Source organism: Monodon monoceros, unplaced genomic scaffold (genome assembly GCF_005190385.1).
Source record: "Monodon monoceros isolate NGI ecotype Baffin Bay Population unplaced genomic scaffold, NGI_Narwhal_1 Super_Scaffold_1, whole genome shotgun sequence".
Taxonomy (NCBI): Eukaryota; Metazoa; Chordata; class Mammalia; order Artiodactyla; family Monodontidae; genus Monodon; species Monodon monoceros.
In genome coordinates this window covers 55,908,923-55,923,658 of record NW_021703765.1, presented here as the reverse complement: position 1 = coordinate 55,923,658, position 14,736 = coordinate 55,908,923, and the positions used below count along the sequence as shown (strand labels likewise).

Sequence of the window (14,736 nt, the reverse complement as noted above, 5' to 3'; positions counted from 1 at the left end):
AGTGTGGCTGTACTTGCAGATGGGGCCTCTCCGGAAGTAACTAAGGTTAAATGAAGTTAATAGGGTGGGACCCTGATCCAATAGGACTATGTCCTTGTAGGAAGAGATAGCAGAGAGCTTTCTATTTGCACACACAGGAAAGGCCATATGGAAACACAGCAAGAAGACCGGCCATTTACTAGGCTGGGAGAGGTCTCACCAGGAACAGAATAAGCTGGAATCCTGATCTTGGACTTCAGATCTGTGAGAAAATAAATTCATGTTGCTCAAGCCATCCAGTCCATGGTATTCTGTTACAGCAGCCTGGGCAGACTAATACTATTTCTGCCTAGCTGCAAGGGAGGCTGGAAATGCAGTCCCACCTGGGTGACCATGTGTTCAGAAGAGAAGCCTGGATCTCAGGAGGCAAGTAGCTATCTGTCCCCTTGGGCTACAAGCAGAGTCCTGCCTGTCACTTTATAGCTGCTTTGCCCACTCGTTTACAGAGTTTATAGAACATCAGTTCTTACCCAAAGACCAAAGCTTATAAACCTCACGGTCCCTCAGAAAAGCAGTCCTGTCCCGCCCCAGGCCCTCCTCTACTGCTGAGCTCTGAGACCTTCTCTTCTTTTTTTCCCTTCTCCTTAATAATTCATGTAATTTCTTCAAATTATTCCTTTTTCTGATCTTTCTTTATCATGGACACGAATGGAATCTTCAGTATCTGCTTAGATCTCAATTTTTATCTGCTTAGATTTTAGCTACTTATTATTTTTCCCCCCAATATCATCTATATCTGATTTCTGGGCCATAGTCTTTACCTAGTATCTTGGTTCCCCATTGCAGCTATCACAAATCACCATAAATTTAGTGCCTTAAAACAACCGGAATTTATTGTCTTACAGTTCTGGAAGTCTGAAGTCCAAAATGGACTTTCACTTGGCTGAAGTCAATGTGTCCTCAGAGCTGGTTCTTTCCGGAGCCTCTGGGGGAGAATGTGTTTCCCTGCCTTTCCAGCCTCTAGAAGCTGCCGAATTTCTGGAACACGGTCCCCTTCCCCTGTCTTCAAAGCCATCAATGGCAGGTTCGGTTGTGTCACACTAAATCTCCCTGATTCCCCTCCCCTCCCCTCCCACCTCCCGTTTCACTTACAAGGACCTCTGGGATTACATTGGGCCCACCCAGAAAACCCAGGAAAATCACTTCATCTCAAGATCCTTATTTATACAGAGAAATGCATGGACCCTAAATCTATATAATTGAATGAATTTTGGTGAATGTTTGTATGCATAAAACCAACACCCCAACCAGGATACAGAACATTTCCATGACCCCAGGTTCCCTTTTGTTTTTTTCCAGTCGATCTTCACTCTCTCCATAGGCAAGCACTCTTTTGATTAGTTTTGCCTGTTGCTAAACTTCCCTTAATAGACTCTTTTGGGTCCGGCTTCTTTCTCTTACCATAATGTTTTTTTAATTTTTTATTTATTTTTAAATTTTTGGCTGCGTTGGGTCTTCATTGCTGCACACGGGCTTTCTCTAGTTGAGGCGAGCAGAAGCTACTCTTCATTGCAGTGTGTGGGCTTCTCATTGTGGTGGCTTCTCTTGTGGCGGAGCACGGGCTCTAGGTGCGTGGGCTCAGTAGTTGTAGCTCACAGGCTTCGGTAGCTGTGGCGTGCAGGCTCAGTAGTTGTGTCTCGTGGGCTCTAGAGCGCAGGCTCGGTAGTTGTGGTGCACGGGCTTAGTTGCTCTGCGGCATGTGGGATCTTCCCAGACGAGGACTCGAACCTGCGTCCCCTGCATTGGCAGGCAGATTGCTAACCACTGAGCTACCAGGGAAGCCCAGCAAAATTCTTTTTTAAATGCATTCATGTGGTGTGTGAGCCAGTAGTTCATTCTGCTTTACTATCAAGTAACATTCCATTGCAAAACATCCAACATTTTAAAATCCATTCTCCTGGAGATGGACACGTGGCTTGGTTCCAGTTTGGGGTTATGAATGAATAAATATCAATAGATAAAGTTATTGTAAAAATTCCTATTGAATCATGCTGCAACTTTTCGTGCATTTTGTCACGTAGCATAACATCCTCCCAGGTTCCAGCCATTAGGACGTGCACATCTCTGGGGTGCACTATTCGGCCTCCATCCCTAATTTGCTTACTCTGTCTACTGGACCAGCACCCCTCACCCCTGCCTAAGGCTTAGTCTCCTAATCACCTTATTTATTGCCACGGGACGTTAAGAAGCTTAGCTTACACTCAGCCTCTTTAGCTTTGCCTTGGATCAGATTCTGACACCATAACCCAATTTTAGTGACTGACCTCTTACCTCTTTCCTGGTAATTAACCCCCCCAGCTGTATACTCCAGGCTTGGTGCCTGGATCCTAGTGTGATGTCCCTGCCTGGAATCTAAATTCCTTTAGAACTAAAGGGCAGCCTTGCTTATTCCAAGCCTCCAGAGAAACGGTCCTGCCTCATGCTCTGGGCATCACTGGCTGGGTTCCTGCTACGTGGCTGTCTGTCCTCGAGGGAAAACATCTGTCAGGCCGTGCTTCCTCCTCTTGCCTGTGACCATACTTCTCTGAGACTGGCTCCTCCAGCCTGCCCAGCCACCAATGACTAGACCTGGATTAACTTCCCTGCAGGAGCTGGCCAGTCTAGCCCAGGGTTTCTCCAATTTTGTTGCACGTTAGCACCTGGAGAGCCTTAAAATATTTTAATGTCTAGACTGCACCCCTTACCAACTGAACCCGAATCTCTGGGAGTAGAAATGAACATCAGTATCTTTTCAAACTCCTCCGTTGATTCCAATTTGCAGGCAAGATCAAGGACAGGCAAGCCAGGGACTTCTGTTCAGGGTGTGCTCTGCCTACCAAAAGCATCAGCATCACCCAGGAGCTTGTTAGAGATGAGGAAACTCAGGCCTCTAATCCCAGCCCTACTGCACTGGAGTCTGCATTTTAACAAGATCCCCCAAGTGGTTCTGAAAGCTCTGATCTAGCCCATCTCACTCTGTCTGAACTCTTGTTCTGAAACATGTTCATAATCGAGCAGGGTTTATTTTTTTTCTTTTAATTGAAAAATATAGTAGTATTAGAAAAAATTGAAATAATAATTCATCTTTCTTGAGCATTTAGTGTATGTTAGGCAGAGTGTGGGTGATTTATAGACATTGCATCCTTTGAATCCTTATTTCAATCCTTATTCATTGCATCCTTTGAATCCTCAATTGCATCCATTGAATCCTTATGACGAAGTTTCTCAGCAAAACCTTCCCAAACTGCCCGATCAATGCTTGGTCTCAAATTCTCTATCTCAGTGAACTGTTGTTTCCTTTACAGAACTTATTACGTTTATAATTTTAGTATACTTTTCTTTCTGTCTTAACTGTCAGACTGAATACTCCACAGAGGTGAGACCCTGTCTAGTTTAATGGTGAATCCATCGCACCTGGTACTTAACAGGCACTCAAAAAGTATTTGTTGAATGAAGGAAGTTGGCACTATTATTATTCCTATGTTACGGATGAGGAAACTTGCCCACAATGTCATTTCTAGTAAGTGAGGGGGAATGAGAGCCGTCTCTGAGCCTGGCTCAAGTTCTTTATCATTGTTAGAAGCACCTACCCCACCATTTGCCCTCTTATCAGCTGAACACAACAGTTTTCTTCTGTAACCTGCCTTCTAGTGTCTTGTTTACACGTGCTATTTTATATAATTATAACCAGGATGCCCATGTTAACTGGAATTTTGCTTTTCTTACTTAATGTTTTTTGTAAGTTTTTAAAGTTTTCATACTTTAAAAATGGGTACATATTAGCTTATCACTTGATTACTATAAATTATTAACCATTTAACCCTTGCTTAGCATTTAGGCATTGTCCTTGTTCTTTATTTACAGGTGACATTGAAGCCAGCATCTTTGGATGCCTGGTTGAGCTGAATTTCTACTTTCTCACAAAACATGAACATTCTTATATCGTTTTCACCTTGAACAGGCCACCTCTGACCTTCCATGGTGCTGTAGCTAATTTAGATATTTCCAAGCCTGCTAAAGAATGGGAACATTTTGCACTGCAGGGTTTCATAAGACACGTAGAATTGTGACATTTTTACTGTTCCATCTTATCCAAGCTTGTTCATTAAAGTGGCTTCTGAAATTCTTCTTTCGCTGAAATCTTTCTGCTTAATTTTGAGCAGTGACAAAACAGGCCAACTTGGCAACTTTTGATGCTTCTTATTCACTCCTCAGATGTGCTGACCCTTCGTTTCCCTAAATCAGGAGCCTGAGTTCCCTGTCTGCAGTTCAAAGACAAGGTCTGACTGAAGTCCGGAGGGACTTTCTAGGAACCCAGGATATGGGGGGGACAGGTGACCCCTCGTGATTCCCCTGTTGCCTTTCAGCTCATCCTCCACGGTCTCAGTGCAGCTAGGGAGAGAACGCAGGACCAGAAATCAGATCTGGGGACTAGCGCTGAACGGGACATTCACCGACATTGGGACCTAAACCCCCTGAACTCACTTTCTCATCTCTCATACAAGGGTAATTGCATCTTTTAGAATTGGGAAGATCCCATGAGCTAATCTACATGAATGCTCTTAAGACATTCAAAAAGATATATCTGTATGTGTATAATGTAAATACAAAGTTATTTCAGTGCAGAAACACTTGTAATTCTTTTAATATTAAATGCTCAATCCTTGATTACTTATTAAATGATGACTGAATGTCATCATTGATTTGTTAAATACTTAATACTTTAATACTTAAATATTTTAATAGTTAAGAACGTCTGCATTTTAAATTCAGTACTGTGATGCGTACCTTCTTACCTAACCATATTGCATCCTTTTTAAAGGGCCAAATTCTACCTTTTTGTTCTGTACTTCTATGATTAAAAGTAATAATAATTGCTCATATTATAATATTTTATTAAGTGTGGAAGGATATGTCTTGAGAAAAACTGTAATTGGTGAGGTTGTCAAATTGATTGACACAACTGAAATAAAATTATCTCCCTATGAGGCAAAAAAAAAGACAAAAATGAGAGCGTGGGCCGTAATAAGTGACTTACGTTATCTTGCATGTTTATATTGTGAGAAAGTGAGATCTGCAAAGTGTTATGAATACTTTCAATAGGAAAAAAAATCAGAGGAAATTAAAAATTCTTTAACGGGGACCAGATGTAGTTTTAAAAAAAGAACAAAGCTGTTGAAATCTCCTGTTAAGACTGAACTCCGCTCCCCCCCATAAGCCCTCTTTCTTGAACAGTAAGGGTATGCTAATGATAATAATTAAATCCAAGCGATTCTTCTTGCTTTTCTTAGGCAAAGTGGGAAACAAATTACAACTCATTTTCAGAAAAACCTTCACAAAATCCTTTGCCAACAGCAGAGCGGGGAGGCTGGCAGCTAAAAGCCCCAGAGAGTCCCTTCCTGGGAGGGGAGGCTCTCGGCCAGGCCCGAGCCACCACCCCCTGGGGGACAGGGGCGCCGGTCAGTAGGCCCGGGGTCCCATCCTCGGGGCGAGGCCGGGGCCCCTCGGGCGCGGGCTAGAAGAGCGGCGGGCCCGGCCGCGGCGGCGTCGGCGGCGGCGCGGGGTCCCGGCCTCGGGCTCGGCTGCAGGGCCGCGCTGGGGCGGGAAAGGTCAACAGGGCAAATACTTTCTCGGATCCATCCGCTCCGGCCAACTTCGGCAGATCTCCTCCGCACCCCCTCCATCCCACTTTCTCCGCCCGCCCCCCAACTCCGAGCCCGCGGCTGCAGCGGGTCGACCCCCACGCCACCTCCGAGTTGGGGGATGGCTCTGGCGGTCCCCGCGGGCCGAGCGCGGGGGCCTCGGGGGGCAGGGGCCTTGGGGGGAGGGAGTCTCTGTGGGGAGGGGTCTCTGGAGAGAGGGAGGAAAGCTCTCGGGGCGGGGGGAGGTCTCTGGGGGGAGGAGCCTCCATGGGGAGGGCTCTCGGAGTGGGTCTCCTTGGGGAGGGGTCTCCGGACTGGGGGAGGAGGTCTCCAGGGGGAGGGGTCTCTGGTGAAGGCCGCGGGGCGGGGCCGGGCGCGCCGGAGGTCGGCGGGGGTGTGTCCGAGGGGCCCGCAGGAGCGCAGACTCGCGCTCCGCCGAGTCCCGGCGCGCGGTCGCCGCTTTTTCCTCGGAGCCACCCGAACGGCAGAGACGAGATGCGTGGCGGCGGCGCGGGGCTGGCGCTCCTGGCCTCGCTGCTCTGGGTCGCCGTGCAGGGTCAGCAGAGAGGTGAGCCCGGGTCGCGTCCCGGTCCCCTGGCGGGCGGGAAGGCTACGGGACAAAGCCCCACGCCTGGCCGCGCCTGAGGTCGGTGCGCGCATCCGCGTTCACCCCTGACCGGGGACCAGACACGTGGGTCTCCCGTGCGGCCCCTGGAAAGGTCGCCCGGCCGGGGGGGGCGGAGAGGGCTAGGGGAGCACCCCTGACGGACGCAGCCTCCTCATCCGCGCCTCGGGCTTCCCCTCCTCGGGCTCTGGGTTCCCGGGTCTGGCTTGGCGACCCGGGAGCCCCTATGGAGAGCCGCGCTGGCCCAGCTCTCGGTCTGGGCTGCGGCGGGTGGGCGGAGAATGAATGGGAAAGGCGCCCACAGAGTCCCCGCCACCGACCGGCGGCGGAAAGCTGGTGGTCCGCGGCCGGGAAAGGGGGCGGTCCCATGGCCACTCGGGGCGGGCCGGCGCGCGGGTAGTGCGCGGGGAGGAGCGGACGTGGAAACCGGCCGCGGGCGGCGTACAGGGCCTGGACGCGCCTCCCGGGCGCGCTGGGTGCAGGCCGCGAAGTGACCGAACCGGCCGTTCCCTCGCAGCATAGACGGTGGTCACTTCGGGGTGAGGGAGCGGGAATTTGGACGCTGGCTGGCTGCGCGGACACGCTGACTCGCGGGGCAACGTTGGCGAAGAACAGAAACCCGAAGCGAACTTTCAAAGCTTCTGTCAGTGCCCCAGAGAAAGGGAAACCCCTCTCCGGTTTCTGTGGACAATACCGTGCCCGCTTTCCCCAGAGGCTAAGGCTTCTCGGCGCCGGCTGTTGGCTAGGCGGTCACAAATATTTGTTGAAAACGTCTTAATGTATGCAATACGTGACCGCGGGCATGCTCCCACAAATACACGTGCCATTAAAAACGGAGGAAAGTGCAGGCCAAAAGTAGGTAGGCGGTGTATATATGCCAATACACTACTATGTATAAAACATAACTAATGAGAACCGACTGTATAGCACAGGGAACTCTACTCAAGGCTCTGTGGTGACCTAAAAGGGAAGGAAATCCAAAAAAGAAGGGATATATGTATACATATAGCTGATTTACTTTGCTGTACAGTAGAAACTAACACAATATTGTAAAGCAACTAAACTCCAATTAAAAAAAAAAAAAAGTGGGCAGGCAGAACGCGAAATACCCCGTGGGAAAGATGGGTGTTTGGCATCGTGCTGAAATGTGAACTTTGTAGCCCGTCCCATTCATTGGCGCATTCGTGGTGGAAGCGCTGGACCGGAGCGAGCGACACGCTTTGAATGGCTGGGCGTCCGTTCTGCGCGAGGCGGGGGCTGGGATGCAGGGAATTTACATAGTTATCCCGGGAAGAAAGGGGCCGGCCTTGCGGGAGAGCGGGCTTGGACTCTTCGAGCTGAGCGCCTTTCTCTCGGGTTGCTGACAGTGAAAAGCCTGGTTTCCCACAGGGTGGAGGGAGAGCAGCTGGACTCAGCTTCCTTGTTCTAAGAAATTGAAAGTCCTGGACTGGGGAGATGCCCTGAGTGTTTTCCGCCCCCCTCTGGGCTCAGCACTTGGCCTGGGCGGCTGTGAATGGTGTTTGGAGAAAGTGGGACCGCGTGGGGCTTTCCTGCTTTAAGATGCTGCGGAAAACCACCCACTGCGTGGGAGCCTTTGAATCCTTCACACTACCTTCCAGATTTTCAGTCCTCACCCCACAACCGTCACCCTTCCTAACAGGCACCTTTAAGGGAGTTTTGACTTTTTAAAATATAAGTTGGGACCCCATGTATATAGCATGAATGGCTAGTGAAATGGTGTAATCTGGTCATAATATAATAATAAAATAATTCTGACTAGCATCATCAGTGAGTTAGTTATCTGGTGCTTATATTTTTTAAAACAATCATCCTATAGCATTCAGATTATTAGGAATTCTCTATCATTTCACAGCCTCTCTGGATTACTTTACATCTCATGGTATGTGACCCAATAGCTCAGTTCCTTTGAGATGTAACCTGTGCAAAGTGAGCTATTCCTAAGTATAAAATACTAGGTGGTATATTTCTAACAATAATGTTGTGTTACGTCCACAGCTGGCATTTACATGGATTATAGTTGCTTCACAGGTCAGCTCAGCAACTCTTGTTTTGAACTGGTTTTTTTTTTTTTTTTCTTAGTAAAAATAGACAATTCCAAGGATAGGGGAAAAAATCTGTTCTATGACTAGAGGAAATTTACTTCATTCTCATAAATGATGTAGCATTCAAATTTAGCATGTATGTGCTCTCCAGTGAAGTGTGTACCTGAATGGCTTTCAAAGGTGCATTTTTCTTTCCTGTAGCTGTGTTCCCCAAGTAAGGGCCAAGAAAAAATACTGATTTTTAGCAGTTGGAAACAAGGATTGTGTAATAAAAACATCACTGCCCACTTCCTACGTATCCCAGACTTTGGCCCATTCCTTTTTTCTCTTCCACTTTTCCAGACATTAATATAAAGCCTACATCTGTAGTTAATATAGCACCATCGAGAATTCAAATGCAACAAGGATATGAAATAAACACATGCTGTTCCATAGTGTCTCGTGCCACTCTTAGAATCGCCAGTATTGTAAAATGTTTATATGACCACTTATTTCAAGGTAATCTTCCTTGAGACACCCTACAATTTTAGAATAATTCATAAGTTTCTACAGATATTCATTATCATCTACAGTAGGTTTTTTTGTGTTTTTTTTTTTTTGGGGTACGTGGGCCTCTCACTGTTGTGGCCTCTCCCGTTGCAGAGCACAGGCTCCGGACGCGCAGGCTCAGCAGCCATGGCTCACGGGCCCAGCTGCTCCACGGCATGTGGGATCCTCCCAGACCGGGGCACGAACCCGTGTCCCCTGCATCGGCAGGCGGACTCTCAACCAGTGCGCCACCAGGGAAGCCCTACAGTAGGTTTTTATGGAGAAAGGACAAGATATGCCTTTAAGCTTTAGGTGTTTTACTTTTTGGCTTTACAAGCTGTGGGAAATTGGGCAAGTTACTTAACCTCTCTGTGCTTTGGTTTCACCATCTGTAAGTGGGAGTAGTAATGGTGCCTCCTTGGAGAGGCTGTTCATGATGAAATGAAAGAATGCAAGATAAGTTCTTAGAACAGTGCCTAACCCAGGATCAGCCCTCAATAAGCATTATCTAAGCATCATTATTACTATTTTGCACAGAACTATTGGGAGGCCCTCTTGCCAGCTGTATTCTCTGGAATTTGGAGTCTGGGTTTGGAATCAAGTAGTCTTGGGCTCAAATGCCAGACCTGTCACTTTGATGAGCCGTGATGTTGGTTAAGTTTCTCAGCATCTCTGGATCTGTGAAATGCAGAGAACTGATGTGATTCAGTAACACAGGGAGAAAATTGGCCCAGCATTGGGCATGTCAGCATCATAGGCACGCAGTCCATGGTGATGGTCTTAACTGTCCCGCCTGTGGTGCGTCCTCACCATCCTGGACCCACATTCATTTGGGCATTAAGACTTGTTGATTTTACCTCTTGAAAATCTGTGCAATCCATCTCCCATTTTTGTCCCCACTGCTGACTAGGCTCAGGAACTGTTTGTCTTTCCCATGAAATATTGTGACGATTCTCTCATTGGGCCTCCCTCTTCCTCTCCTCTCCATCTTCGGCACCACCATCACCGTGATTTTTCTAGAAGTACCACCCTATAGGCTTGGACTAACGCCTCTCAAACTCCTGATTTCATAACACAGACATACAAAATGACATTGGAGAATCCCATGGGGCTAAAGGAGGAGGCTGGGACCCAGCTGGCTTGCTGGCCCAGAGCTCAGGGTGTTACCTGGGGATGAACGTGCCCCTGTTCATAGCTGACCAGTGATGCCGGGCACATGGGCTATTCAGCGCTGGACAAGCCTCCCATTTGCAGTCTAAAACCCCCAGAAACCTCCCCGGTACCGTCATTGCGGAAGTATTTATGATGTGCCCTTCCCTAGACTCCTGGTGCTCTGGTCCCTTAGCATTATTGTTGTCCTTCTCCTGGTGGCCTAAGCAAGTGGCTCACTGATCTGTCTCACCCACTGACCTGGGCTTCCTGAGGGCAGGGGCTGTTTTATTCCCAACTGGATGTCCATCGCTGTGCCATGTTCCTGGTGGTTAATAACCACCTGTCTTGGTTGAGCCACATTGAGATTAATATCTTTATTCACGAATCAAGTAACTTTAAAAACTATTTTTGAATAGGTAATCCATGCCCATGGTACAAAGTTCAAAAGATACCAAAGGGTATATAGAAAAGGTTAAGTCACCTACTTCTGAGGCAACTATGGTTTTGAGTTTCTTGAGTATCTTTCCTTACATGTTTCTTCATGTAACTCCTAAAAGCAAGCTACTTCCTAAAACCTGCTTCCTCCCTAGCACTTCCTAATAGTATAAGAAAGGTACTAGTTATTTCCTGATAAAACAGGAAACACTCTTCCTATCTCCACTGCCCTTCCTTCGTGCTATTTCTTTAATATCCCTGCTGCCGGATGTTAAATGCATCACTTAATCAATGTCTACACTTACCGACTTTTCACTTTCCAACTTGTCCCTTTCAACGTGGCCTTTGACAGACGGTATTAGAGCCTTGTTTCCTAGATCTTTTGGAATTTAAAAACTAGCTCATTGATTGCTTTCATGACCCTGTACTCCTTCTGAAAGTATTGCTTACTGTAGCATTAATAAGCTATTCCTGAAGCTGTAAATAATTTTAAAAATATATATTTAGACGATTTATGATGTAGAGGGGTTAAGTTTAAGAATAACTCTATCCGAAGTTAAGGATAGTGTGTTATTTATTTTTCCAAAAAGTATGATTTATTACTGGAACGACAATGGCAGACACAGAAAAACTTAAATTTTGAAAATAATTCCTGGGCTTCCCTGGTGGTGCAGTGGCTGAGAGTCCACCTGCCGATGCAGGGGACGCCGGTTCGTGCTCTGGTCCGGGAGGATCCCACATGCCTCGGAGCGGCTAGGCCCGTGAGCCATGGCCGCTGAGCCTGCGCATCTGGAGCCTGTGCTCCGCAGCCGGAGAGGCCGCGGCGGTGAGAGGCCCGCGTACCGCAAAACAACAACAACAACAAGTAATAATAATAATTCCTGATGAATATAGTTAAGCCTGTACCTGCACCTTGAATACAAAGTTAAGTGGAGATAACCAGAGAGAACTCTTGCTCTGAGACCTTAGCTGGACCTGTTACTGATATTCCTCAGAAATGTTTGGATGAACAAGATAAACTGTAGTCTCCTAAGAAGGATGTATGTAGCTTATTTACACGCTTTCAAATAATTATTTTACTTGTTTTATTTCTAAAATCCTAGCGTGTATCCATGGACAGTTGAGTAAATAAATGCATTTCAAAATTAATGAGGAGAAGAAACTCCTTTATAGAAGTAATTTAGGTAAGTTCGTGAACTTGGGTTCTGTTGGGACATGCCTGCCAGGGAGCTATTTCAGTGTAAAATGCTGCACTCCAGCTGGGTTCATTGCATCTTCATGTCCTTTGTACTGAGGTGACAGCGCTCAGAGTAACCATTTCACGGCACAGATGCTTGCCACCAGCGTCTGTGTTTTCTCAGGGCTGGATCGGGAGAGCTTTCTTTGGGGTAACTTGTTCCCAGTGATTTTGTGTCTTGCTTAGGGGCAGGAGACAGACAATGGAAACACTGAGATTCCACACCAGCATGGTGGATAACATTCTTGCCTAGGTAAGCATTTACCTCAGAGGTTAATCCAGAAACAATGCTGTGGAAACACATCAGATCCTGATTTCAGCGTGTGTGTGCATTTTTTCCCTTTTTTGATTCAATCATTTGAAGTCTGAATCTCTTCATTCCTGAACTTATCTTTGAAGTCGGATCTGCTGGCCCAGCAGGCAGTATGACTCCAGTTCTTGTGCCAGAGAACCTCCTGCCTTGCTGATGGGAATGTCAGATTTAGCTCCATGAGTATTTATGGAAAGTGCCATCTTTTCCCATTCCCTGAAGGATTTCCTGCATTTTGTTGCATTGCTCCATAATTTCCTGCCAGAACCTCAGGAAACTCTTTACAACAATATAAAAGATGCTTAAGTTTAGCAGATCTTCTTTAGTTAAGAGGGGACATTCAGAAAGGAGAAAAACCTCGCTCCACAATGCTGATTACTGTACACCCCACTTTTACATGTCTTCCAACCTCTTTGTAATGGCAGGATTTTACTCACTAAAAGCGATTCTCTTGTTATCTCAGGCCCAGCACAGGAATTCTTTCCTGCTCCAATGACTTCTTTCCCTGTTTCTCCCAGTTTATGGCATTCTTTCGGTCGCCTTGGTTTCATCTTCCTTTTCTTTCTTTTCTTTTTTTGGTATTCCCCCTATCTAAATCATCCCTCTGCATTTTCGTTTTTTCCTTTAAAAAGGTCCCTGATTGTTTTTTTGGTTTTTTTGCCTTTGTTCCTCTTTGTTACACTGCAGGTGATCACTGTCTGTCCAGAAGACTATAACCAGCCACTTGGAATAAGTCTCTGATGGCAGCATCCACTCTTCTAATCTAGTCCCACATGGCGGTGAGACTGGTGCTCCTTAACCACTGTCTTCATAATGCACCCCTTGGCTTCACCCGCTGGCCACAGCCGTCCGTCATCCCCCCAGATTCACAAAGTCAGGTATTGACTCTGGGCTGTGTGATTTGTTCCCATGACTCCCTCACTTGAGTGGCATCCCCACTCTCTACCTGAAGCCTCAGCCGATCCCCCATGGCCAGTTGGTCCCCGCCCCAGGGCAGACTTGTTTTTATGGCCTCTATGGCCATTTTTGAACTTGCATTGTATTTTGTGATCAGTCGGGGTTCCCATCCAGCCAGAGTTGCCATCTGGTCCTCTTGTGGATGGCTTGCCCAGAATGCCATCGATCAAGGTCAAAAAGAGGGGACATTGTTCTTTCAAAGAGCAAAACCTTAGCTCCCCACATTTCTTTCCACACACAGATAACTTGGGGGCACAGGTTCTCGTGCTGGGACCTGAGCCCTAGGCAGTGAGAGGGCAGTAACGCCAACAAACCGCCCCCCCAGCCCCCCGCAGAGGCAACGGGGTTGCCTTAACAACGATGAAACCCTTACCCAGCCCCTGGATTGCAAACCCAGCCCTGAGCCCGGCTCCTCTCGGGGCAGGAGGTCCTCCAGCTTCCTAGATTTCATACCACTGGAGAGAATTAGGATTCCACAGGTCTGAGTAGCATCTAGAATCTGTTTCAGGAAACCTTATTCCTATCTGGATACCAGAGGCGGAAGGAATTTTCCAACTGGCCTTCAAGCTGAGCCTGTTGGGTTTCTAGTTTAAATAGTTGTTTCCAGAACTATCTTTGCCACTTGGTGTACTTTCTGTCCCTGTTGCTCTGTCCTGTGGTGGGCTAGCACTCTTTCCCCATCCTCAAAATTCCCACTGTCCATCCTTCAGCCCCTTCCTTCTGAATCTCCAATTCAGGCATTTCTGTCTTTGTTTTTGTACGTGATCTAGTTTTCCCAACTCTTTACAACTCTGCCCTGGCTTCATGGCTGCACTTTTGTTCATCCTAGCAGTTTGGGGTGGGGAGAGTTTGAGATATTCATGAACGTTGTGAAATGTCTTTGGGAGCTCCCACCGCTTTTCTTGTAAGGGAGTTGGCATTTTAAATCCTTGATACCTTCTTGGGGTAGGGAATAATGTTTTCTTGTGGGATCGTTGTCATTTCTAGTCAGTGTTTCTAGATTTTCCCCCGTGTTTGCTCATTCACTTGCTCAGTTTCATGCACCAAACGTGTAGTGGACCCTCAACCTTCCAGGCCCCAAGTCGGGGTGTGTCCTGAGGTCCTCCTCAGCTGCTTTCCTCATTATGATTCCACTATGGACGTTCTTGATGGAATTGTTTTTGAGGAAGTCCAAGTGCATAGCTAGAAAGAAACGTTCTCCATGAGAAATCATGGCTGAGGGGATTCAAGTAGCACAGGTGGAAGTTAGCATCTGTATTTTGCTTGCTCCCAGTCACAGAAGTTCAGGTTGCGGCAAGCAGGCCCCGTGGGGGTGGGGTGGGGGTGGGGAGAGGGGAGGGGCAGCGAGTGCCCTGCCTTAGCTTCCTCACCAAACCCCCTGCTGGGTGACATCTACTCCTCCAGACTTCCTTTGTCTCAGGGGGCCTCACAGCTTACCTGCTTGGCCAGCTCTTTGCGCGTGGAGAGCAGGTACAGTTAGTTCAGAAATTCTCTGTCTGGGCTGCGCGTTAGATTTTAATCACATGAATGCCCAGGCACCCCGCCCACCCCTGCCGCCTAGGGACTACAATTTATGTGGTCTGGGGTGGGGCCTGGTCATTTGCATGTTAGAAGGTTTTTTCAGTGTTTGGCTTATGACTTCCCTTCAAGCTCCAACAGCAAAATAAGAGCCTTTCTACCTTCTACATCCCTAGCACACCCCACACCCCACACCGCACACACCACACACACCACACACCAGACACACACCACACACACACCAGACACAC

The 14,736-nt window shown here is 47.5% G+C and overlaps 1 protein-coding gene across 1 annotated transcript in view; it reads left to right on the top strand.

Annotated features, from left to right (window-relative positions):
• Nucleotides 1-6,142: 6,142 nt before the first annotated feature.
• LAMA1 (laminin subunit alpha 1) overlaps nt 6,143-14,736 on the top strand; it is a 160,176-nt gene continuing 151,582 nt past the window's right edge. The window contains exon 1 of the mRNA XM_029222204.1: nt 6,143-6,228. Coding sequence (XP_029078037.1) covers nt 6,156-6,228 — 73 coding nt within the window. The 5' untranslated portion in view covers nt 6,143-6,155. The remainder of the gene's footprint in view (nt 6,229-14,736) is intronic.